This window comes from Python bivittatus, unplaced genomic scaffold, assembly GCF_059951505.1.
Source record: "Python bivittatus isolate LINGU-HERP-01145 unplaced genomic scaffold, Pbiv_v1 ctg000690_np1212, whole genome shotgun sequence".
NCBI lineage: Eukaryota > Metazoa > Chordata > Lepidosauria > Squamata > Pythonidae > Python > Python bivittatus.
Window position 1 is genome coordinate 16,681,003 of NW_028277096.1, and position 27,625 is coordinate 16,708,627.

A 27,625-nucleotide genomic window follows, 5' to 3' on the forward strand; every position below is an offset into this window, starting at 1 on the left:
TTGCTACGGTTGAGAAACACTGGACTACACAGATGAGTGTGATTCTTTTCTTTTTTTTAAATAGCATGATACCAATTCAGTAATATGCTGCATGTTATCATCAGATTGTTATACTTGGAAAATATACTCCTTCATAACAGGCTTTACAAGGAGATTAGAAAAATGAGAGATACCATCCAGTGGAAGGTAGAAGAAAGAAATGGCTGTGGGGTTGACTTTTATGGATGAAAATCAAGCCATATTGTTTCAAATATAAGAAGAATGTCAAATCATGACAAATTTGATTAAGAGATTAAAATGTTCATTCTTGCCTAAACAATGGTTCTTCACTCAGCCAAATAGGAGGCTCTTCAGAAGTGGCTAGGACCGCCTCATCTACCCTAGACCTAAGCAATTCACAACTGGATTCTCCAACCAGTGAAGTGAAGGGAGATGAATCTAGGTGATAGACCTGACCTTAAGGATGGATAGCAAGTTCAGATGTCTTAAATACTGGAGATGATGAGCCAGTAACAACAGCAGAGCAACCCATGATTGTCAAGTCCACCATGGGATAAGAAGAATGAAGTTGGCTGTCTAAGGAAATGGTGGAAAGAGGTATAGGAGACATCTGTTCCATGTGAGCAGGAAGATACTGGCTAGAAACTCAGGATCTATCCCATCTTGCTGTAGAAATGAAGATACTAGGGTTTGTCCCAAGATGCAGTGAACAATCTTCCAGTTGCTCCCAGAAGACTAGATGAGAGCCTTTGACATGACATATTATTCCCATTCATGTGTGGCTGGTTGGCTACAAGTTAGCTGGTCAGCCAGGACATTGCTTTCTCACATGGGGATTTCAATGCCAAATCTGTGCCATGAACATGAAAAAGTGGCCAGAACTTGGAATCACCTTGTTGGTTGAAATACCAGACCACTGGAGCATTATTTATCTGATACAAACAGAACTCTTTGGCCCAGGAAGGTCCAAAGCCCTTCCAAACCACTAATAGGTCTAGTTTGTTGATATGTCACAATCTTTCTAGTATGAACCAACTTCCCTGGACACAAAGCTACTGAATTCTGAGACACAGATGCAATGGTTGTGGTGATCTGTGCCAAGAAAGGGGATGAAAATGGCCCCCTTCACTGAGGATGTCTATAATCAGCCACTAGTGGAGAACTAGTGAGGAGGGAATAGAGAAGTGGAGCCTTATGGGATCAGAATCTCAGGGAGGTAGCACACTTGCAGGGAAAACTTCCCGTGCAAGCGCTTGCAGTGTTTGAATGTACTGGAGTGGATGGAAGGTAACTCCTTTGGGAATAATGTTTGTGGCCCCCATGGGCTGGATTACTTGAACAAGGGAACCAGAAAAGACTCTTTTAGTGCAGAGAGCTTCAAGCCGTGTTCTGCAGAGCTTTCAGTTTCCACCAGAACTTGACGAGGTTCCATGAGAGATTAAGGGTAAAAAAAAGTTCACGCAAGCACCAGGGCATCCATAACAATTTTTTTAAAATACAGCAAAAATGATGGCCATGATCTTTATCTAGGAAAATGCTTCTCCTGCAAAAAAACACCATGGCTGTCGTTTTGTGCATTCCTGCCCCGCCTTCTGTAAAGTCATCCTACCCCATCCTCCCTCCCCTTTTCTGAAACAAGGTCAAACAGAAGGTTTTAGTGGGCTGGCAATTCCTCATCAGCCTTTTTTTTGGAAGGGGGAAGGATTAGTGGCAACCAGCACGAATGTCATGTTATTTAGCCATTTTCTATCACTAGAACTTTGCCTCTTAATCAGGGGTTCCAGGAAATGTTTTAATTAACAGGACTCATGGCCCAAAAAAGTTTGGAAACCTCTGTATAGTCAACTGAGACTCTTGGTCGTGCAAAAGAAATAGTGTTTGTGAAATCTGGTGTGAAAGCTTGGAATGGGATAATGCAATGAACAGCCATTCAACCAAGCGGGGGAGGGGGGAAATTACCAACATCCATTGTCTAGGTCTGGGCCAAGGAGAAGTACTGTATGAGGGTGGGGGGGCTTAGAGATTGGGACATTGCTCACACACTCAGATGTTTCTACACCAATGCACAGAGTATGGGATGCAAACAGAGAGAACTTGAAATCCTAACACAGGAGGACAAATAGGATGTCACTGGCATCATTGAAACTTGGGATGACACGCATGATTAAAGCATGTTCTGGAAGGCTACAACTTACTCAAAAGGAGCAGACTCAGTAGAAAGGGAAAAAGTGTTGTGCTGTATGTAAAGAAAGCATATGACTGCACAGGTCATTAATCAGAGCAGGGAAATCCTACTGACAGGGTTGGAGAAAGAATGAACAGATAGAAACTGATATAATCTTGAGAGTTTATTACAGACCTCTTGCACAGCCAGAAAATATGGGACAGTCAAGCAAATTTGCGAAGTGCCCAGCATTAGTCACAATGGGAGATTTCAGCTACCCTGACATCTACTGGATAATCACTGCCAAAAGTCAGAGGTCTAACTAATGTTTGTCCTCTCTTGCTGGCAGCTACATTTTTCATGAAGTGGAAGAAGGGACAAGGGAGTCGGCGATCCTGGACCAACAAGGAGGAACTGGTTGAAGAAATGAGGGTAAGTGGGAGAAAGTATATTCCTTGAGTTCATGACATTGAGGGAGAGAGGAAAAGGAAGATTTAGACTTGCATACTGGATTTCACGATTGCTGATGAACTTCAAGGTAGGCCAGACCGATGGCTTGAAATCCTGAAGGAGAAAAATGTCTGAGAAGGATTGGGAATCCTATGAAAAAGATCCTGAAAGGGCGATCACAAACCATTTCAACCAGAAGGAAAATGGGAGACAGCTAAAGAGACCAGTGTGAATACACACAGAGCTTTCTAAAAAGGACATGTATAGAAAATGGGTCAACAGGAAAGGAACAAGCAGTCAAGAAATACGCCACAGACTAACACTTGGTACAGCAGCCATGAAGGCCTTGGAAAAGATATTCAAATGCCATGAGGTGTCTATACCTACAAAGATCAGAATCGTGCAAGCCATGATATTCCCTGTGGCACTCCATGGAAGGGAAAGTTGGATTTTAAAAAAGCAGGATAGGAAGAGTATTGATGCTTTTGAACTTTGGTGTTGGAGAAGACTCCTGAGAATACTGTGGACAGCCAAGAAAACAAACCAATGGATCACTGAATGAATGTAATGGTATGTGGGAATGACCTTGGGGGACAGCAAGATTGATGCCAGTCTTGTGAGGTAGTCCATACAGGAAGCATGTGCAGAGGAACTAAATATACTTTATTGTAAGGTTGCATGAACAGAATCATGCAAATCTGAAAGTACATTTCTCTCCCATCACCTTTACAGCCCAAGAAACTAGGGAAGGTCCTTTCTGAGACATTTGCCATGCCCCCATTTCTTCTGCAGACTCAGCTGCCTCTTATCCAACCGTTCTCCTGGCTGTGGCTCTTCCCCCTGTCTCCCAAGGTCATTCCCACATACCATTACAACAAATCAACTCAGAGTTCTCACTTGAGGCACAAATGACCAGGCTCAAATTATCCTATTTAGATACATTATGTGAAGATCTAGCGCTCTGGAGAAGGCTCTAATGCTTTCTGGAGAAGGTAGAAGGAAAGAGGAGAAGAGAATGACCAGCAGCAAGGTAGATGGACTCAGTTATAGTGGTGATGGGGGCACCATTGGGAGATCTAAAGGGCCAGGTTAGGGATCCATCATAATGGAGAAAATCTTTCTGTGTGGTTGCTAAGAGTCAACGCCAACTTGATGGCACATCATCAATAGAAAATGGGACATGTAAACAAAGATGGATGCAAGGGAGTGGCCAGAAATTGTAGGGATTGTGTCAGAAAGGCAAAAGGACAGAATGAGCTGAGGCCTGCAAGAAATGCCTCAAACAACAACAACAAAAAAGGCTTTTATCAGTTTTATCAGGAAAAGCAAAGTGGCTGCTGGTCTGTTGCAAGGAGAAAAGGGTGCATTGGTAATAGATGAGAGCAAGAAGGCAGAGTGATGTAGCTCACATTTTTCATCTCTCTTTTTTCGGGAGAAATGAAGCTGTGGCTGGCCATTGTTGTGTGACTAGTAGGAGGGAGCCGCAGCTCAGAACAGACCAAGAGAGCATAAAAGAACACTTAGCTAATTTAAACAAATGCACATCTTGAGGGCCAGATGGATTACATCATAGTGTACTGAAGGGACTAGCAGAACCGCTAGCTGTAATCTTTGTGAACTCCTGGAGAACTGGCAAAAAACTAGGAGGAGTGTGAACACATTAGCAGAGGGAGTCAAAACGGCCTAGGCAGACTTTCACTATGTGTTGAAAAGAATGACATTAGTAAAAGGAAATATAAAATTCTCCACCCAGGAAGAAAAAAAGAAGAGTCCAAGCGTAAAATGAGGAAAATGTGGCTTGGCAGTAGCACTTCTGAAGAAGATCTGGGTGTCCCTTGTCAATCACAAGTTGAACCTGAGCCAGCGGTGTGAAGCAGCTGCTAAAAAGGCAAATGCTGTTTGGGGAAGTATTAACAGAGGCAGAGAGTCCAGATTGTGGGAATTAATTGCCCCGTACTGTTCTGGCTTGGTCAGCCCTCACTTGGAATACTGTATTCAGATCTGGGCACTGCAGTCTAAAAAGAATATCAACAAATTGGAGCAAATTCAGAGGATGGCTACTAAGATGTATCCATCCATCCATCCATCCATCCATCCATCCATCCATCCATCCATCCATCTTCATTTGTACTCCGCCACCATCAATTCGACTCTCAGCGGCTTCCATAGCCGAAAACAAATGTTAAAACATCTGTTCATAAGCCTAAAAACATAAAGCTTCATAACAGTGAAGTAAGAGCAAGCAAAAATAAATCAAAAGATGGTCCCAAATAGATTAAAACATACTCCGGAAGAGCTCCATTTTCAACATCTTCCAGAATGCATTTAGGGATGGCGAGATGGTGAGGGGATTGGAAACCAAGTCTAATAAGGAATAGTCACAGAAGCTGGGTTTGTTTAGCCTGCAGAAGAGAAGACCGAGGATCTGATAGTCACCTTCAGATATCAAAAGGGCTGTTGTGTACAGAAGGAGGTAGACTTGTTCTCTGTTTTCCAGAGGCCAGGATTAGAATCAGTGGGTTGAAACTATAGGAGGTAGATTCAGGTTTGGTACTAGGAGGAATTTCCTGATAGTAGGAGCTGTTATCAGCAGAATACATTGCCTCATGAAGTAGTATGTTCATTCACCAGAAGTCTCCAGAGACTGGATCTGCACTGAATGGAGGTTGGACTAGATGACCTCTGAGGTTCCTTCTAATGAAAATTAGTCTGATTTGTTTGCTGATTATCACATCTGTAAAGCCACACAAGTCCAGTACGATGCTGCTGAGGATTCACACACATGTTCCTTGTTTGTAGCTTAAGATGTTGTGCAAACCTAACCAACTATGGTTTATTCAACAAACCATAATGAACAAGCCATGGCTCCGCATGCTATATAAACCAAATCTAAATCTCACCGCTTAGACTGAGTGGATTCTTTTAAAGATTTAAAACAGCAATCCTGAGAAAGAAGGGCCAATGAGGATTTTTTTTACTAATCCTATGTTGAAGCTGACAAAAATCTTGTTATTGGGCAAGACAACCATCCTTGATGAGACACTGGAAGTGTGACTAGCAGCACGGATGGCACAACTGTCATTAAGTACTGTACCTTAATGATGAGATCCTGTTGGAAAAGAATGGAGAGTGATGAGAAATCAAAGGAAAGCACCAAACACGATCTTCCGTGGCTTCTGATCTACGTGATCAGAGGGGGAAACACAGCCCCACAATTCCTGAAGGCCACTCCCAATGTCTATGGACTAAATAGCAATATTTTAAAGAGCTGCTTCCCTCCCAAATAATATTTCACACCATGACATTTTCCTATGACTCTTCTCTGCTGTATTTTTTTTTCCTGGAATAGAATTTCTCTTCTCATGGAAATTTCCACTTGGGGAAGACTCGAGTGGCAAGGAAAATAAGGGGAGGAGAGCTTCAACATCAGACTCTACTCCAGGTGGAAGAGGCCCTGGGACAAGCTGCTCTCACTCCATCTGGGTCATATTCTCTGGGGATCATGGGAATTGTAGCCAAGCCCCTTACTTCCCCAGGATAGGAGAGATTGTTAGAAAACAATACAAATCCATGCTCTAAATCAGTGGTTCTCAACTTTTTTGAATCTGTGGCACAATATTGAATATAGCAGTAGTTCTTTGGCACACCAGAACATTATTAATCGTATATATGTATTTTTAAATATGTATATACATGTATTTAAATATATACATATTATATATATGTATGTATGTATGTATGTATATAGTGTATATAAATATTTAAATTTACACTGAATAGTTATTAATTTAATTATCAATTTAATTATTAAATTAAATTATACATATACTTATTTAAATGTGTTTAAATGTATATATAAATTTAAATAAGGCGTCAGGCTCAGGTGAAAAGCCAGTTGGTCAATTCCTGTCACAACCAAAAGGATCAACGTTTAGTTGATCTGGAAAAAATGGACCCTATTCTTATCGGGAAAATGCTAGGGAAAAAAATATGTATTTTTAAATGTGTAAGATATGGTTCGAGGGGAAGTTATACACGTTTTAAAAACTATCTGCACTGTATTAAGTATTGTGCAGAATATACATAAGACAAAAAAAATAGAAAAAAAATAACATAAGACAAAAATCTCGTGGCACACTGGAAACAAGCCCACAGCACACCTGTGTGCCGTGGCACGCTGGTTGAGAACCGCTGCTCAAAATGATTGGGTCTTCACAAGCCATTATTGGGGAATCCCCAAACCACTCGAGATCCCTCCCCATGGGAACCGATGGGGGGGTGGGATACATAGAAATCAGTGAAGTGGGCAGAGTGGAGTTGCTGCAGAAGGGCACGGCTGGCTGGATACTTTCAACATCTGTTTCAAGGCTGACTCTGCCAGATTGCAACCGCAAACAAAGGATAAAGCAGCACGGCGGGATTCACAATGTCTTTCTCAGCAATCTCCAACCGCCAAGAATGCAATCTCTAGGGGACTGACAAGACCCAAGAACGGGGCTTTTTTATTGTTTGTTTGGGGGGGGAGGCTTAAGCAATTCCAGAAGCCCCCCATAACAAACCTCAACCCCACTCTTGAAATTAAGGCAGTCCCACAGCTTCATTCAAACTGACTGGAAAAGTACAGGAAGCTCAGTTCGCCTAAGATCCTACGCTGGACTGAAACAGGGCTGGGAATTCATTCAGAACAAGGCTACCTTAATAGCAGATTGCACGGATCATGACACACTTTCAGCCAGAATACCGCTGATAAACCAACGGTGAGGTTGCTTTTATTTCATTTTGGCCCAGCCCCTCCCTCTCAGCCCAAGATCCAAGGAGGGGGAGCAGGAGCAGGGAAACTGAGGCTCTGCTCCCCCCTCTGCCCACCGCAAAGGAATGTGGAGCTGACTGGGGAAGGTGGAGAGCGTCCTAAAGGGAGAACTTTAAGAAAAGATGAGCCTGTTCTGAGAAAGCAGAAAGCGTGAGAAAGAAACTCAGAGTAACCCCATCTTGATTTTGTTCAGCATAAGGGGCCAGAGAGAAACTCTGACAGGCTTTCAAGATTCTGTTATTCTACTTGACTGCGGTAAAGAGCATTTCTCGAATTCTGGGCATGTTTCTGGACTTGGCCTGCCTCGAAGGGCTGACACCCACGGCTTTTCTTTTGGACTAGCCACTCTCTCTCAGCCAACCTACCCCACAGAGTCGTCGTCGTTTGGGGAAAAAGCAGGAGGAGAGAGCAGCACTATTAAAGCTGCCTTCAGCTCCTGAACAGGCTGTTCTGCAAACTGGGGGTGTTGTGAAAAGCTTTGGTTTGAACTGGGTTGAGGCTGAAACAGCTCAAGAACAGTACAAAACAGCCCGCGTCAAATATTCTGCCCTTAAAACAAGCCATTTTCAACCCAGAATGAGTCATTTCAAACTCAGAACAAGGTGATTAACATTTGAAGTGGCCTGAATCTAAACATTTTGGGTCCCCCCACCACCACCACCACTGCAACAGGCTTATATGCCTGGCACTGTATTCAGATCGAGTGATGGGTTCTTAGAGACCCACAAGCAACAGTGCCAGATTTACATCAAAACATGCCAGTAGTTTTTTTCAGGGCTCAATACCGCCTCTATGCTTGCCTCTGCAGACCTGAAGGGCTAAAGCCTTGCTATTCTCATCCAAAAACAGAAGCAGACCGTCACAAGTTAATTTCCCCAGCTAGCAGACACTTTTTCTGCTCTTGTAGGCTGCGGTTGTAAAATAAACATCGGATTAGATCATAATAGTTCAGGAAAATGTGTTGCTAAACGAGTTAACTTCCCCACCCACCCCCCCAGTGGAAAGTTGAGTAGGGAAAATTGGTTAGACGTGATAACATCTGGTGCATTTTGCTGATGTGTGCCTGTACTTGAAAACCCAGGCAGAAGTTATCAACACTGTGCAAAAGCTGTCAGCCCTCATCCCCCAAAAGCAAGAGCTGACGTGAAATACGATGCACGGTGGTGAATATAAATCTTTCCTGCCGTGCTTCTCCAAATAAAGGGAGACCTGGGACGGGCGACTGGAAAAAATACATTGCAATGCATTCTTGTGTGCCTTCCAACACCCTTTTAAAGCCAGCTCCTTTTTAAACAACTGTGAGAAAAAAAAGACGACAAAGCCTTCTCTTTAGAAAGGAGCATGACTGGCCAAGACAACTTGGATGAAGCATTACACTTTAACAGCTGCTGCGAAATACTGTAGGGCAGTGTTTCTCAACCTCGGCCACTTTAAGATGTGTGGACTTCAACTCCCAGAATTCCCCAGCTGGCTGGGGAATTCTGGGAGTTGAAGTCCACACATCTTAAAGTGGCCGAGGTTGAGAAACACTGCTGTAGGATTTGGTGAGGTTAGAAAGCAAACTCATTCTGTTGACAGCGAACTCTGGAGATTACGTACTGAGGAAGAACAGAATGTCACAAACGCAGACAAAGCGAAAAATAAAACACACCCACACCCACACACACACACATGGGCGCTGATGCTACTAAGAAATCAGGGCTGTACGCATTGTCTACCCTTGTGCACGCAGATGCAGAAACGTCACAGCAACTGGCACCAGTTTAAAGGTCTTTAAAGAGAGAGTCATGCAAGAAGGAAAATAGGGAGGTCACCTCTACCCATTAATCATGATGATCACTCCGTTATACCCATGAGAAGATCCTGGGATGGACTTTGTTAGCCCTACCTGGATGACGTCCTTCCGCAGGTTAACAAGGTACAACCAGTCGCTGAGCCTCGGATAGCTGTCCAGCTCAGCCGTCCTGTCATTTACGGGGACGCTGAGCTTGCTCTGTAACTGGATGCCAATGTAACGGACCAGTTTCACCTGCGGAGGGGGGAGAAAAAGATTAAAATGGATCCAAGAAACAGGCCAGAGACAGCAAATTCGTCCACACGCTCCTCTCGTCCACAAACTGAAACCAGGCGGCCTTTCAGGGTTGCTCACTCTGTCAATATTTGACTAGAGGCAACAAGGCATCTTATTCACCGTCCCTTCGCTTGGTGATCAATGCCCAGCCTCAGTATTCCACATCTGTAAAACGGGAGTAACTGAATTTTTATAACCCGGGGGGGGGGGAATGTAACAGGTGTTACATTCCTTCTTGTCAAAACTGAAAACATGTGTTCCTGATGTTCAAAACGTTTTGCTTTCTCACCCCCCACCCCCATTTTCCTGTTTTACCTTTCAAGCAAAGATACCAGACACTTCTGACTACATAAAGTTTCAAATCTGCAGTGTGATCACTTGACTAAGGAGATGCTGGTATAACTTTTCTGATAACAGGAGAGAAAATCAAGCTAGGAAATTTTCTCTTGGCTCAGCAAAATTAACTAAAGTATTATAAATATATGTGTGTGTATGTACATATGTACTCACACACTAAATAACAATACAAGGGAGGCTTCAACAAGCAATCAGCTTAAGATCAAAACCTCTAGCATATAACAATTCTTTTGATGTGAGTTGTAGCAGTTCTTTCTCAACGTCATACTCAACTTTGAATGAAAAAGCTAAATAATTTTATGCTTGTAAGACTGCCATCCTAAATTGTAATTAACATTGATAGAGTATTTTTTCTTTCTTTTTCCTGCTCTCCATATTCTGTTATTTAAATAATAGAATGTTAATCGTGTTTAAACATATTATACAAACATCAATGCATAGAAACAACACAATGTACTAAGATTTATTATGTTATATTTTATAACATAATAAAAAGGGGGGAAAAATAACTAAAGTATGATGAATCTGACTTGACTGGATTTCCTGAGATCAGGACTAGGGAATAAGACTACTGTATTCTGATGGGAGTTAAAATCTACATTGGGAAAACAACGCTGGGACAAGAGGCCTCTAAAATAGGCATTTGTTGGTTTATTCTATGATTTAGAGGCCACCTTAATCCACATGACTCTGGGCAACTTACAAGGTTAAAAGCAGAAAACAGTAAGACAATAAAACAATGTTTCTCAACCTTGACAACTTGAAGATGTGTGGACTTCAACTCCCAGAATTCCCCAGCTGGGGAATTCTGGGAGTTGAAGTCCACACATCTTAAAGTTGCTGAGGTTGGGAAACACTGCAATAAAAGCTTAACCATGGGCGCCCGGAAGATCACAACACTATATCAGATGAAATTCTACAGGGAAATGAAATTCTCAGCACCCACTGTAACCAAGATCTGTCAAAGAAATGAAAAGTTTCACTGTTCTTTGACCATCATCAGGATGGAAGCCACACAGATCTCTGGGGAGGGGGGGCTATTCCAGAGGGCAGGTTTCGTAACAGGGAAGAGATGATGAAAATGATGATTTCCAGCCCTGCAAGGTTAGTTACAATTATCATCTCTCATTCTGGAGAGGGAGAGAGAGCGCACGGCAGTGTTGAAGGGTATCTAGTTGGTCAGGTGACTCTAAATCATGCCTGACCCCCGGGGACTACCTGGACAAATGGACACATCCCTCTATCTGTTGCAATGCCAGGATGTTCCCGTTATATTCCCGATAACTTCTTCCCCTTCTACTTCCCTCAACCTTGCCAAGCAGGATCATTTTTTGTAGCCCATGATCTCCTTGCATCACATGCCCAAAGGATGTGAGTTTTTTTTATTTGTCAACCGATACCTCAACGAAACCGTCATATTTTGGCTGGCCCAGCGCCGACTGACGGGTTGTTCGTGAAGTCCGCTGTATTCTTACTATCTCCAAATCTAGAATATGAAGGCATCTACCTTCTTTCTTTTGCTCTTTCTCAATGTCAAAGCAGTAAAATCTTGACATTGACTATCCTGATTTATTTATTAGATTTCCATCCCACTTTTATTCATGCAACTCAAGGTGGCATCCATAATTTTATTTATTTATATATCACATTTATATAGCTGCCCATCTCACACAAAGCGACTCTTCCCTTATTTTCCCCACAACAACAACCCTGTGAGGTGGGTTGGGCTGAGAGAATGAAGGATCAATCAGCTTCTGGGCCTAAGGGAGGACTAGAATTGGTTTTTAGCCCAACACTTAACCACTGCACCAAACTAGCTCTCTGATCTTTGTTGTTTATGAAAAAGATAAGATGTGAACCCTGTAATAGGATTATCAGCCTAAATCCAATTTATGTCACAGGTACTCGATATATATATTTTTTAAAGACAATGGAAAAATCTGCATTGCCGTCACTTGCAACTTTCCTTAAAGTAGGCTTTAAAAAAAGCTTTTTAAAAAACTACCTCTGACATCAGCAGCCTCCACAGGGATGGTCCAAAAAGTCAGGCGGGCACCTGAGACCGCCCCATTGAAGCTCCACCCCCTTTTAATGTGTGACATGCAGAAAGGGGGTGGGGCTTTGCTTGTGTGGTCCAGGTGCCCTTTTGCCTTTTTGGACCACCTTTCTGGACACACCTGTCTAACCTGTTTTTAAAACTAGGTTTTCTCAAATAAATGCTTTTGTGTATAAATTTTTGACTTGACAAATGTTGACAGACCAAATCTTTGCAGCCCATAAAAAACATAAAAGAAAATAAAGATAACAAAGAAAAATAGTGGAGAGTGAAGGAAGGAAGGAAGGAAGGAAGGAAGGAAGGAAGGAAGGAAGGAAGGAAGGAAGGAAGGAAGGAAGGAAGGAAGGAAGGAAGGAAGGAAAAAAAAGGGAAGGGAAAGGAATTATAATCTTCCAATCTTCTTGAGAGCAGTTATACTGTAGATACAGTACATTTATATTTTGCCCTGTCTCTCTAAAGTTACATCATAATTTCCTTCTTTCCATAAGCTACCCTTTCTACTCTTCAAACCCATAAATCATAAGTTCATTTTTTCTCTTTTTTCAGCAAAAAGTCCATAAGGGGCCAATTCATAACTTTTTCTCATGGCTTCTACGCTATGCCAGCTTAAGAAAAGAACAAGCTTCACACTCATATCTAAAATCAAAGACTCTTCCCCCCAGGGCACTTAGAAACAAATTCTGAAATGACAAGCTACAAATGTCTTCTCTGTTTGATAAATAACATGTTCAACCTTTCAGGTCCTCTGCCTATGGCCATAAAGTTTTCCCTGTGTTGTTTTTCCAGTAATCTCAACAAGAAAAGCACATGGCTGTCTATGCCAGAATAAATGTGTCAGGCCTTAAAATATTATAAAACAACTTTTGTTTTGTTTGAGGAAAAAAGGTTCAGTTGCCGTAACGGAAGTTTCAAAAAATAAAAACATGCAGAGGCCTTTTCAGTTCTATCTGCTTTTCATGAACCAACTGTTTTTCCTCCTTTTTGTCTTCTGCATCAGTGTCTCTTTCCCCACCCCTCCCAAACCAACCAGAGATCAACTACGTATAGGCTGGTCAGATCAAGTTTCTAGCCATCTGGACGGATGATCATGCATTGACACACAATCTCCTTCATGGCCTACCCAGGAAGAAAACAGGGTTGGCTCTACTCTCGTTTGCTAAGCCCAGTTCCAAGTATCTATGGCTGAGTTTCTCAGCCTTGGCAACTTTAAGATGTGTGGGCCTCAATGCCCAGAATTCCCCAGCCAGCAAGGTTGAGAAACACTGATCTATGGGAACACTCTCAACTACATGCTTCATGACACCCTCAAAATCTAGAATTTCCAGTAAAAACAATCTGGCATGGTCTTGGATCACCACAAACAACTAAGAGGGTTGGACCTGGTTACTATTTGGGTGGAAACCAGGAATAATCAGGACTATAGGCTCAAATGAGGAGTCAAAAAAGCATTTCAGAAGAGGGTAGTGGCCAACCATTTCTGCATTTGGCCAAGAAAACTACCTGGATGTGCCTATGAAGTCACTAACAATCAAACTCAACCTGAAGGAGACTTTAGCAGATGAATGAAAAGACCAGGGGCTGGCACTGTGGCCTCCATAACAGTGTTAAATTTCAGATTTAGACAAGAATGGAAGGATGGTGGTGGGTCAGCAACTAGAGAGGGCTCTGGATGAAGTGGATTATCTAGACTTGCTTCCAATCAGGATTCAGGCCTAGGTATGGGGCTGAAACCACAATGATTGCAGTTGTAGATGACTTGTTGTGGGCCTTGGATGGTCCTGGTTGTCCCTCCAGATCTTCTTAGATTTCTCAGTACCAGTTGATGCCACTGACCATGTTATCCCTTTGGACTGCCTGCAAGGGTTAGGGACAGGAGGTATCGTGCAACGGTGGTCTTGCTACTTTTTGGGTAGACAGCTCCAATCAGCATTCATGGGAGAGGAAAGGTTGAGCCCTTAGACATTCAATATGGGATTCCCCAAAGGCTTGGCCTTCTCTACATTCTCTTAATGTAGATGCATGAAGACACTGGAAGACATAATCCAGCAGGTTGTGGTGGGGGATCATGAATATGCTGATGATAACCAGTTATATATCTGTCGAGTCCTTGGTGCTCTCTGAGCTTGGTTATTTGCTCGCAGATGTTTCATTATCCAAGTAGGTAACATCATCAGTGCTAGTGAGTCCTCACTAGCACTGATGATGTTACCTAGTCGGGTACTAAAACATCTGCAAGCAAACAACCAAGCTCAGAGAGCACCAAGGACTTCACAGTTCAACCCTGAGCTACAGATATTCTCTTCTATTGGAGCTATATATCTTCACCCCAGGCCAAAGAGGAGATGCAGTGGGAGTCTGGTGGCAAGAGGCGATGAGGGACTGGACTTAGTGGAACGGATCCAGACTGAACCTCAGCAAGATGGAGTTATTATCAGTACAGAGACCTTACAGTACCATGGATTTCTATCTCTCACACTTAATGGGGCTCCCCTTATCCTGAGGCACCAGGTATGTGGTCTGAGGGTTCTCTTGGATTCATAGTTCTGCCAAAGCAGCAGGCTGGTGCCATGGCCAGGAGAACCTTTGGCCAGCTTTGGCTGATCTGCCCATTGTGATATTTCTTGGACCAGGAAGTGCTGATGACAGCAGCTCATACCCTTGTCATCTCCAGGTTAGATTACTGCAATTTGTTCCACATGGGGCTGTCCTTGAAGATGACCTGGAAACTACAGGAGGCACAAAGTATGACTTCCTCTCTGCTAATGGGTGATAACCAGTTTAACAGAGTAACACCTGTACTGTAGGAGATGCATTGGTGGCCAGCAGGCTTCTGGGCCCCATTCAAGGTTGCAGTGGACTTCTCCGAGCCCAGGGAAATTACAGGGTGTTTCCAAACTACAGTACTGCAAGTTAACAGATCCCTTCCTAGTCTGGGGAATAGTTAGCTACATCTCCTGTTCATCAAAGGCTGCTTACCAAAACAATGAAAAAACCTCTACGGTAGGAAACTTGGAGATAAACAGGACTGAAATCCTTGCTATCTTTGGGACTAGGACTTTTCTAGGACAACCTGTACAATATGGACCAGACAGGACGAAGTGTTGCAATATCTGCTCCCTGAGAAATCAAGGGGAAGGGCTCTAGCCTTCTCAGCCACAGCCTTCTTACTCTGAACAACCTGGTTAAGGCTGGAAGAACTACGTTTTTCTGCAGGGTCTTTGGTATGGCAAACCCCAGTTAAGCAGACAGCAGTGATGGGATTATAACTGTGGTTTCAACTTTAAAAAAAAAAAAAAAAATTGGGGGTGAAAAATGATTTGCTTCCTTTAGGATCACTTGTGGTTTTAACGAATTACTATTGTCTTTTTATAATTGTAAAGTGCCTAGAAACTTGTGAGAAGGTGACATACAAATTTCCATATAAAAGAATAAATGAAAAGATACAGATCTTCAAGTTTTTAAAAAAACAGATTATTTAAGGAAGTAGTTGAAATTTTGCAAGATTACCACAAGACAACAGTTTCCCATGAGGGTCCCAAAAGGTCTCTGGGGAGAAGCTGTTGAACACTAAAGACAGTCCATGAGAACAGTCCATAACTGAACCAGGCAGTATTACGTTAACATATTAACTTTATGACCTGGCTCACACACTGTGCTAAATCATCATATACCTCTAAAAATCAGAGGCAAGAGATCTTAAGTAACAGAAGAAGAAAAGTCTTAGTTTCCTACCCAGGTTCATGAACTTCCTCAATGCATCTGATTGGACAGGGTGGGACACATAAATGGGCTACTGGCCAGGTCCAGCAGGGCTCTTCTGATCTTCTTCTGAGATAATAATGACTGACCATGGGAGCTTCTCTGTGTAAAGTAGGTGGTCCACCACTGAGCTATGGAACTATCTCCCCACTTAACTTTGGAGTTACTACTCTATGATATAGCTGTTTCTAAAAAAAAAAAGTGAGTGCTGATTTCATTCCTACTGCTGTGTTTCAATTATGCAAGCTTCTTGCAAAGTCTTCTGGCCTACAAAGTTAGGAGTATAACAACAAAGCAAAGCATAAAAAGAGAAAAAGAGTGAAAGAGTACAGAATCTACCTCCTAAGCCATTACTAACATATTGTAGTCTTGGCTGCAAGAGGACAATTATTCTATTTTATTGTCTGCATTATAGAGCTTAAATTTTCTGGGTATTTTGCAAAGAGAAGGGGAGGGAATTTTTCTCATGACTTCCAGGTCACCAATCCTCAGAGAGAAAAATTCAAGCTTCAAAAAACTCCTGAACAAAAAGACAAAATCAACTTTGAGGTATGGCTGATGATTTTTTTTAAAAAAATAATCAAATGGAAAGTCAAAGCTCACAATTCAGGCTAACAGGAACTTTCTTCAAACAGGGATGGGGGGCTGCAAATGACTTGGACAGCTATTGACCTGGATGACCTGGAAGTCTGAAAGTTCTTGAGAACTTGAGGACACCAGGTTAGAGAAGACTAATCTAGATCTAGAAGAAGGAAAGTTTAAGCGGTCCAGAGTTGAAGCTATTTAAGCAGGACCATCTCAGAGGAAAACTGGAGTGGGAAGTGACAGGGTGGAGAAAGAGAGGCAAGATTTTATTTATCCTGGGTTTATGGACCGAAGCTTTGAGGGGCTTCCTTTGTTTCTCCAACTTGGCCAACCCAAGCCTGTTTTAGGGCCCACACTAGAGCTTTCATGCACTTCCTGCCTCAAAAGGCTGAAAAACCACACACCAATTTTCAGTAAGTGAAGTCAGAAGTCTTTCCGGGGAAGGGGGAGAGAAAGAGGTTGAGGGGCCAGATGGTGTCCCAGGTTGCTCCTCCCTGATTTAGACCATAAATATTTAAGAAGAATTTCTGCATAACTCCCTCTTTTGCAAAACCGTCAGGTTTTTGAGATGTTATCTGAGAACCGTGTAGGACTTGCTTATCAGAACGGACCCGCAGATCTGGGAGAACAAGTGAATGACTGAGCAAACTGCCGGGACGTTAACCCCCCATAGGTCTTTCCCAGTGAGTCAGCCATGGGGAGAAGGGAATGCTGCCTACACTTAGATAATTGCCACCTGTCAGCCCTTTGAGGTAGACCCAGCCAGGAAACAGACTCCATAAGACTGCTAGCATTCTACTTTATTGATATAGGTTAAAGTAACAGAATCTTGAAAATCTGACTAGATTTTCCCTTCCATTTATACCCAGGGAATTAAGTTACTTTGAGTTTCTTTTTAGTGTTTTCTTTGTTCCCTGGGCTTAAAGCATGTTTTTTGTAATGGTCACTGCTTAGTTTCTCCAAGATCCTCTCTGTGGCTCTCTACACCATTGCCAATAGCACAGCCAGGACTGTACCCACTGGGTGCAGACAAATGGCTGGATCCCCCAAATTCCACTTCACATGGATCTTTTGGAGGTATGAAAAGGTATGTGGTAATTTTCGGCTACTCACATTCACTCTCATCTCAGCCTCCCTCGCAGAGCTGTGGTTGCTGGACTACATGAAGGGAGAGACCCACATAAGCTACCTTGAACTCAAGAATAGGTGGGATGTAAATCTAACAAATAAATTGTATGGTGGTGAAGGTGCTGGACTAGGAATGGGGAGACCCAGGTTCTAATCCGCATTAGCCACAGAAGCTCCCTGGTGAAATTTGGGTCAATGTCTTTCAGTCCAAGGACCCACATGGTGTAGTGTTAAGATGCTGGGCTAGAACAGTAGCAAGGGTACCCAGGTTCTAAACCACCATCAACCAAGGAAGCCCACTAAGTCAGTGTGGGCCAGTCCCTCTCTTTGAGCTCAACCTACTTACAGGCTACTTAGTGTGGGGAAAATTGGGAAGAGGGAGCGCTAAGCATGCTACCTTTTGCTCTTGAACGAAAAGTGGAATATAAATCTAATAAATAAATTGTAATTTATGATTACTTTCGCTTTCTGTCTGACATGTATACTAAGAACGCAAATGTATTTTCCCAGGGCTGGCTACAGATGATCTTTCCCCATCATCCAGCACCGTCTACTGCATTCTGGGTTTCAGTGTTTCCTTCCTCATCACCTACCTTTTCCTTCTAACCAGAGAACCCATGAACTGAACACAGAGCTTGCTGCAAGCCACAGGCTGGCCTCCGCTGAGTTACAGTCCCTGTCTGTGTTCTCATGATCTCTTGTTATGAGAACACAGGAAGTGCTTTACATCAAGTCCATCAAGCTGAATATTTCTTTCTTGTCTACCAAGCTTGCCCACTCTAGCATCTTTCAGAGTGCTGGGGCAACAATTTCTAGTAGTACGCTGCTAATATATCCGGAGTGTGCCTGACCAGATGCAAACAATGATTTTTAAAGGGCGTTTTGCACAAGCCAATTGCTTTCTGGAGCAAGCAAGCTTCCGCTGCTTCCTCAGGACTTAGAAGAGCTCACCAGAATCTTCAAGAGGCGTCACCTTTGTTTTTAAAGTCTGGATAGGAAATGCAATCAAAAGTAAAAAGAGTGAGTTTTAAAAGTATGGAGCAGTAAGATCAATATGTGTTAAAAAAGACAAGAGAATGGAAAGCAGCACACCCACCCACGTTACTGTATGTTTCTTTTCCAAATTGAGCTGCAAAAGATTCTCACAGTTCACCATCCTACAAACAGTATTAAAGTACATATAGCCCTCCCTCATCACTGTCTATCTTTTGCTGTTTAGAGGTAGACTGCTGCTAAACCTGGAGGTTTAGCCAATTTTCCCATCCAGCAACCTGGGGCAAGGTTATCCAGACATGCAAGGTTGCCATTTTGGCCTAATTTCCTGCTTTGTTTAATATATTTACTATAGAGAGAGTCTTTCCTCCATTAGTTCCAGGAACCACAAATTGACCTTCCTCTCCCAATTATAGCCCCATAACAGGATCAGGCCCAGAGACAGCGCCCACACTCTGCACACTGGAGCGCAGGCCTCCTGCTCAATTTCTCTGTGAATACCTGCACTTTTATCACATCAGCCATATCAGACCAGTGTAGGAAAATCAGTAGAAGTGGCAGATCTTAGCCAATGAATGAATACCGTTATACGTTAAACATGGGGATGGGGGATGCACATAAGGGATAAGCCTTTAGCCAACCCCACCCCACCCCAGTTCAGGAGCCACCTCCAAACAGGACTTGGAGATGGTCCTTGAGGATCTATGTTCTCTTCTGTATCCACTGAAATAAACAAGCCAAATGGCAGCTTCCGTATCACCCTGGGCCCCCTCTGGTTTTCCCCCCAGCCACTCAGTCCCCACCTGAGATCGGTACACAAACAACCACAACACCCCATAAGCAACTCTCAACTTCAGAAATAGCCCTTCCAAGGCTGTTCCCGCCCGGCGGGTTACAGATGGTTTTGGCCAGCATCCAGGAAGACAAGATTTTCCACTTTTCCATTTCAGTGACCCAGTGAAATCACTTGCAGCTGAAACCTGTTATCACCTACCGCCCCACCTCCCCACAATCTGCGATCAGTGAGCTTGCAAGCGGAGGTGGCGGGCAGCAGGGGAGGAGAGGGTCAAAGCCATTGGCATCCTTATGGCTTGGATTTTTGATTTCATGGTAGTACTTTCCAGAGTGTAATGTTCCAAAATATGATCCATGCCATTCTCAAGAATGCTGTTCTGTTTTACTGGAAGAGGACGTCAGATCATACCATTGTCTGAGATGGTATGAGGACTCCTGCCTTGGGCAGGGGGTTGGACTGGAACAGGGTTCCTCAACCTTGGCGACTTGAAGATGTGTGGACTTCAACTCCCAGAATTGCTGGCTGGGGAATTCTGGGAGTTGAAGTCCACACATCTTCAAGTCGCCAAGGTTGAGGAACCCTGGACTAGAAGACCTACTAGAAGACCTCCAAGGTCCCTTCCAACCCTATGTTTCTATGATTCTATATGCCTTACCAAAGGAATAAAACAGGGCTCCTTTTTGACCCAACACATGGGGCTCAATTCCACTAACAGTAGAAGCCACAAAATTAAAAGCACCTTTAAAGCATGATTAAAGACTCAATAAAAACAGAAGCATCTAAAAGTATTGTAAAACGTCCTGCACCCCCATCTTCAGAAGCTAAGACTCTTTTATATAAATGGCCTGTCTTAACAATAATGAGTTTGCCTAGAAGCCAAAGGATGACATCATCATCGTCACCACCACCACCACTGTCACCATTATTATTCTGCCCAACTCCCAACAATTCTGGGCAGTTTTAAGGCACGCTGCAGACTTGGCATCTTGCATTTAGCAAGTCAACTTCTAACTATTACCCTGTCATTATACAATACTGCATTTTTGTGGGTTTTTCTGCTTGGCTGGTCAGCCCATGTTGGACCTTAACATCTTGATAGACAAGAACCTTACGCAAAGACCTGCTGGATTAGTTACCAATTTAAGTTACAGGAAAGACTAGCTAGAAAGCAGGGGAAAGGGAAAGCCCACTTATGCAGTGCCACACTGGGAAACCCTCCTTTCTAGGGACACCTGAGCTGCTCGGAAAGACATTGAGACATTTATCAGACATATCTGTGGGCCCCTCCCAGCAACCATTCAACCTCTGCCTCTCCTTTTGCATCATTAGACCAAACTGGCTGTGAGCCAGGTGAACATTGCCTCCCTGCAGAAAAGCTCAAGCGATTAAAAAAAGAAATTAAACTTGCAAGCATTGCCAGTCCTTATTCTTTTGTCTTTGGCTTGATTGCATTTACTCACTCCTATACAAAGTTAGAATTGCCAGTACAGTATATCTTTGCTGGACTTTTGCAGCCCAGTTTTGATAGCTTTAGTTTGGATGTTACATACAGGCAATCCTCACTTAGCGACTGCCTCATTTAGCAACCGCTGGTAGTTACAACGGTGATGAAAAAATAACTTTATGACCAATCCTTGTGTTTACGACTTTTGCAGGTCTGTAAAGCCAAGGAAAGCTGAAGGAAGATCATAAGCACAGTCACAGTTTCAATTAGCGACTGCTTTGCTTAACGACCAAGTTGCTGGTCCCAATTGTGGCCGCTAAACGAGGACTATAGGTTTATATTAGTTTTCTTTTATAGCTGGAAAAAAGCTTTCTATAAAGGATTGGGGGAATTGGGAGGCATGCTATTCCAGACTCTTAAGTCTTTTTTCATAGAAATATGCTCTACTCTTAACTGGAAGGAATAAATTATTATGTCATCTGTAACCTCCGGATCCATCCGTTAAGGATGCTTAAAGATGAAAAGCACCTTTTGCCAGGGCCTCTGGACATCACTCAACTATAACTCCTATCATGCACCAGCACTGCTGGATTTGCTAGCTAAGACTGCTTGAAGATCTGGTTTAATAACATCTGAAGATCACAGGCAAGTTCTCCATCCTTACCTGGTGCTACTAATATGGTTTTTCTTCCTTAACTGATTTCATTTATTATTTATTCCGCAGCCTTTCCAATAGGAGCAGGAACCTACTGATGGGTAAGCGGGGGAGGGGGCTATGATAGGGCATGCCTTCATTCGGATCCTTCCATCAAATTCCCCAAATGAGACCAGAGAAATTACACAATAAAAATCACCTCACAAAAGACATTAATAAGACATAAAACCAAAACAAGAAAGATAATACAGTATCTAACCGTCCCTGGAGAAGAGTTTTGTTTTACTTTTAGGTTTATCCAGTACTTTCTCTCTCCCCTGCTCTCAACTATTTCTAAGGAAAGTATGGAGGCACATCAATCAGGAGGTCCTTTAGATAGCCACTCATGCACTGGCCACCTAACAGCTAGTCTATTGCAATGCACTTTACATGGGGCTGCCCTTGAAAACTACTCTTAAGTTTCCACTGGTCCAGAATGCAGAGGTGCAGGCATTTATGGGCATGTCTTGGTATGCCCACATGACACCTCTTCTTCATGAGCAGCCCAGGTCTGCAGGATGCTTCTGGGTGCAATTCAGGGTGCTGGTCATCCCCTATAAAGCTGTATAGGGGGTCAGGTTATTTGAGGAACCACCAATCTTCCATGTTTCTGTCTGGCCAGTATGTCCCAGCAGAGTTGGAGCGCTCCAGGTTCCTTTGATTAAATCAGGTTAAGAAGCAAAACAATAAATCACCATCTGCTTGTTTAAATCAAACTATGCAGAGAAAATCTTTATGTACCAAAAATTTCAGATAATAGCATGTCTATAAACACGGAGGGTTGAAAACATCTGTTGAAAATGTAGAAGTACACAATGAAAGAGGCTGAGGACTGTTCCTCATTGTTTCGATGGCATATTTACTAATGGCAATTGTTTTATATATTAATTGCTTCTCTAGGTGAATAATTATATTTTCTGAAATGCATATTTCATTAGAAAAAAATTAACTCCCAAACCAAAAGATTTTCCAAGTAACACTTACTATCTCTGAAATGTCAAAGCCCATTTTTGGGGGGGGGGGGCGGAGAGGACAGATAAAATACAGTAATTTTAAACCAGTACCACTGGCGGGGTAGCTCCTATGGTTTTCATCCTACTTCTGCTATACATTGACTCAATTTATATACAAGTAGTCCTCAAGTTATGACCGCAATTGGGGCCAGGATTGCCATCGCTAAGTGATGCAGTCGTAAAGCATGACGTCACATGACTGCATTGCTTAACCCAAGATGTGCAGGTTGTTAATGGGAAGTGGAGGGAGTCCCAGGTAAGGAGCGCAGAGGTGCCATGGGGGGGGGGAGGCCCTGGGAGGCTGTGCATGAATCAGGGGAGGGGATGCTCAGTGTGGCACGGGCTCAGAATGGCCATGGAATGAGGGCGCGAGGTACATGTGATCGCAGGGAGGCCATGGAGAGAGGGTGCAGGGCACGTGTGTGTGCAAGGGCAGGGAGGCCAAAGAAAGAGGGCATGGAATATGTATGTGCATGTGTGCAATCGCAGGGAGGCCATGGAAAGATGGCATGGGGTAAGTGCGTGTGTCGCAAGGAGGCCATGGAAAGATGGATCAGGGTATGTGCGTGTGATTGCAGGGAGACTGTGGAAAGAGGGTGCAAGGTACATGCATGCATGCATGTGGTCACAGGGAGGCCATGAAAAAAGGGTGTGGGGTCCATGCATGCGTGTGATTGCAGGGAGGCCATGGAAAGAGGGCATGGGGGTAAGTGTGTGGGATCACAGGGAGACCAAGGAAAGAGGGTACAAAGGTAAGTGTGTGTGATCACAGGGAGGGCGTGGAAAGAGGGCACAGGGTGCATGCGATTGCAGGGGGCCCACAGAAAGAGGGCACTGGGTGGAAGCAAAGGGGGGAAGGAGGGCATGGTGCATGCCAGCAAAGAAAGGTGGGGGAGACTTACCCCAGCAACTTGTGACCTTCCTTGCTGGCTTCCTACTGACTTTGCTTGGGGGAAGCCAGCAGGGAAGGGTACAAATGGTGATCACGTGACGCTGCAACTGGTCATAAGTGCAAGCTGGTTGCCAGGCATCCGAGTTTTGTTCACATGACCGTGGGGTGCTGCAACAGCCAGAAATTCAAGGACCAGCCATAAGTCCCTTCATTCAGCACCACTGTAACTTCAAACAGATGCTGAATGAATGGCTGTAACTTGAGGACTATCTGTATTGCACCATGCTACAGTTCATTTAATCATACTGTAGTTTATTAAATAAAACTCAACTGGCTGAGTTCACATATCCCTCCAGTGTTTTTCAGACTTGGCAACTTTAAAATGTGTGGACTTCAACTCCCAGAATTCCCCAGCCAGCCATGCTGGCTGGGGAATTCTGGGAATTGAAGTCCATACATCTTAAAGTCGCTACGTTTTAAAAACACTGCCCTGTACTATCAGTTATCCAAGCCACAATGGCTGGGTTCACACCTAAGGCAAAACCAGCCAACTGAAATTATAGCTTCACAAAGGGTTTTCAACTTCACTGGGCTGGTCAGCCCGTTTCAGATTAGAAAAAGAGTCCTACAGACCTCACACGAAACCTCCAACGATTCTCTGTGCAACCGCTTTCGGTGGATAAAGATCAAAGAAACACTTGATGTCACAATGTTTGTATTTATAGCCCCAAAAATGCATGCATTGTTGAAAGCATAGTAGACTAAGCCCAATTAAAAGCCTTTCTGCCATACATACTATATTGTACTTTGTATTATAGATTGTATTTTCTTTTATGCAGGCTGGCTCTGTGACCCGTAATAAAGTTTGATTGATTGATGGACTGATTGATTAAAAATGGCTTCCATAGTCAGCAAGCATCCATTTCTCAGAAGGCAAACAGATAAGGTTGCTTCCCCTACCACCATCTTCACCTTCCGAGATCCTTCCAACCACCCCCAGTCTCACCTCTGAGGAAGTGGGGACCTTGTAAGTCCTAACTCAGCAAGATTCGGAAGCAAGAGCCCAAGACTGCCAGGTCCATTACAGCAGGTGAACTGCACCTCCACCCAAAATGGGAGGCTCTCAGCCCATTCCATTCTGTAGGCAGGAGAAAGAAACTGAAGAACCAAGAGTTGCTTCTAAATAGGGCTCTGTCAGGTTCAGCCCAAAGAACTCCACGAGACAGCGAAGATACAGTTCTGTTGCGTTTATTAGCTTCCACCTCCAGACAGAAATCTCTCCAGACTGCATCTAACTTCCCAAGCCAGCCAAAACACCGTGAATTCCTTAGGGTGGTACCAGTCTCATCTTCTTAACCGTCCCACGCTCCTGTTTGGGGCTAAGGGAATGCTTATCTCCTCGAGCACGGCCTTCATCAAACCATTCCTTCACAGGCTCGCATTTTATATCTGGCAGTTTATTTATTTATTAGATTTATATCCCACAGCACACATAATACTCCCTTGATCCTATTATCCCTACAATGACAACACTGTCGGGGGGATTGACCCAAAGTTACCCAGCCAGCTTCTGTGCCTAAAGGAGGACTAGAATTCACAGTATCTCAATTTCTAATCTAGCACCTTAACCACAATACCAAGCTGGCATTAACTGAACTGCTTTGCTACTTCTTGCAATAATCATAATCAAAGGATATATTGCATCAGTATTTGCGTAACTTCTATTTCTGGTATGGACTGGGAGAAACCTGACCACACATTTCCAAGAAAGCACTGGGTGACAGCCATCTACCCTAAGAACGTCTCTGGTTCTGGGTCATTTCCAATGCAAATTCATGTGGCTGATATTCATTTACAAAGAAGGTTAAGAACAGGGCAATGAAGATGCTGTTGGGGACATGCCCTATGAGAATAGGCTGAAGGGATGTTCAATCTGAAGAAAGGAACACTAAAAGGGAACATGATACTTGTGTTCAGGTCCATAAAGGGAAGCTACAGGGAAGATGGCCAGGAACCATTTTCCAGGGCCACAGAAACTATGTCCAGAAATAAAGGTATACGTTGCAGGTAGCTAGATTTCATTAAAATATAAGAAACAACTTCCTGATCTGCACAACAGTATGAAGGTTGTAGGTTCTCGATCTTTGAAAGGTTTTTAAGTGGAAGCTGGACAACCACCTCTCATGGATGGTTTAATTAGTTTCCCTGCAGAGGGTTGGACTAGTTGATCCTTGTTGATCCTTTTAACTCTATTAGTCTATGATTCTGTGAAAGACCTTCATGGTTTGGAATCCTAGTTTGGAATCCTAGGTATATTCCATAGATATATACCTACCCATATCTAAGAGCATCTGAGCATGAAACCGAGCAAACTCAGGGAGGCAGTGAAGGACAGGAAGGCCTGGCGCGATATGGTTCATGGGGTCACGAAGAGTCGGACACGACTTAACGACTGAACAACAACAACAATCTAAGAGCATCAGTTTCAGAGGCCTGGTTCCAGGTGAGGCTAGAATGAGTCTTTTCAGGGACAGTCCCCTGTTTTGGAAAAACCTTCCCCGAATGGTGCCCCCAGAACCCACTTTGTCTTTTTGGTGTCAGGCAATGCTATTTTTTATTCTCTCAGGCCTTTTAATATGTTCATGCGTTCAATTACCTTTATTGCAGTCAATGAGCAGCATTACATTCATCTGTAAATTTTAAATGCCTATAGTACCCAGATGCTTTTGCTATTCATTTTATTGTATACTTCAATTTTATTGCATATTTTAATTAGTATTCCATATTTTAATCTTGCAATTTTAATGCACTGTAAGCCACTTGGGTCTGAAGGATGGCATGCAAAATTCCAAAGAAATAAAGGCTTGGAAATACAGATTAAGTGTGAAGATGGTTCTTTGAAGCATGCGAGCTTCCCGTTTTTTTTAATTAAAATAATCTATACAAAATAAAACTAGGTTGTGCATGGGAATTTGCTAGCAACTAAGGTGTGGGGAGCAAAAACTGAGGCTCAGAGATAAGTTAGAATAAGCGAACCCAGCTTTTGACTAGCCCGTTTTATTTTAAACAAAACCAAAGCATAACCTTTAACCCTAAACTACAACTCTTCCAAAGATTACAATTAGGGCAGAGACTTATTCTTGCTAAGATAATTGCATAATGCAGAATTACTACCTGAAGCAAAACGATGCAGTTTTATTTATGCTTACTCAAAATATTTCTAGGACAACTGTCAAGGTTAGGAATCCTCCTGAGGCAACTCACAATAAAACTTCATGCTATTAAAACCGCGTAATGATAAAAAGCAGTCAGTACTGATAAAATCCCCGGATCGCAAGAGTGAAAACTTTTCACCCAGTCAGAACAGTACTAAAAGAAAAAAAATCAAGACCCAGATGCAGTTCAAACTAGAGTAGATCAATATAGTACATTCCAATGGAAGAAAACGTTTTCAGGTTTTTCCTTAAAAAAATGAGCAACAGAGCCACTGTGGAAAACAACATTCCGGACGGACGGACGGATGGATGGACGGACAGACGGACTCCTTATGCACAAAATCTACAGCATCCTAATTTTTTTCTCCCCACACACTGGAAATCTGATCCAGGTACACCTCTGATACCTGAGATTTCAGCAAGCATCGGGCACACTGTCTGAAGCTTAACTTTGCAATGAGAGCAAGGCACTCAAACTGTATTCATCTACTGAGCAAACTGCCAATTTCAAGTTCTGTCTTCATTATATCCATGATGTACAGGGTGGTAAAAACACCTTACCAAAATTAAAATAATACATTCATCAGTCTTGGCTACTAGTTATACTCACCAAGAAATACAGCTTTTAGGTTTAATTTGAAAAGTAAACTTCCCCTGCACTTGGATAATGCCTGGGAAAGGTCAGCCAAATAGCTGAGCAGGCTCTTCCGGGGTCAATGTGTGATGGGAAGATTAAAATAAAATTACTGAAAACATGGGTATTATTCTGAATCATTTAGAGAAACTGAAGACTTTGACCTCAGAATTATTTTTTAAAGGCATTGACTCGGAGCTTGTATCTTGCTCTGGGCTTTCCCTAGGCCGGTGTTTCTTAAAGTACCGAAAAATAATACAATATTGAAATTCCATCAAACAATCATGAGAAGCAGTAGCAGCTGTAAATATATCAATTTTAATTTTTAATATGGTAAATATTGATAAATATAACCCATACAAACAAAAGTTCTTTTGAGGTCCTCCATAATTTTTAAAAGCGGGAAGGGTCCTGAGAGAAAAAAGTTTAAGAACACTGCCCTAGGCAGATATTTCCAGACTGGAATGGCCAAATTTAGCACAGTTCTAACTTGTGTCCTTTAAAAAAAAAAAAAAGCAAAAAGCAAGCTCCTATAATACTTCAAATATTACTATTTTGTTTAGT

The 27,625-nt window shown here is 42.9% G+C and overlaps 1 protein-coding gene across 1 annotated transcript in view; it reads right to left on the minus strand.

Annotated features, from left to right (window-relative positions):
* KSR1 (kinase suppressor of ras 1) overlaps nucleotides 1–27,625 on the minus strand; it is a 138,005-nt gene that overhangs the window by 60,678 nt on the left and 49,702 nt on the right. The window contains exon 2 of the mRNA XM_088152570.1: nucleotides 9,313–9,453. Coding sequence (XP_088008696.1) covers nucleotides 9,313–9,453 — 141 coding nt within the window. The remainder of the gene's footprint in view (nucleotides 1–9,312; nucleotides 9,454–27,625) is intronic.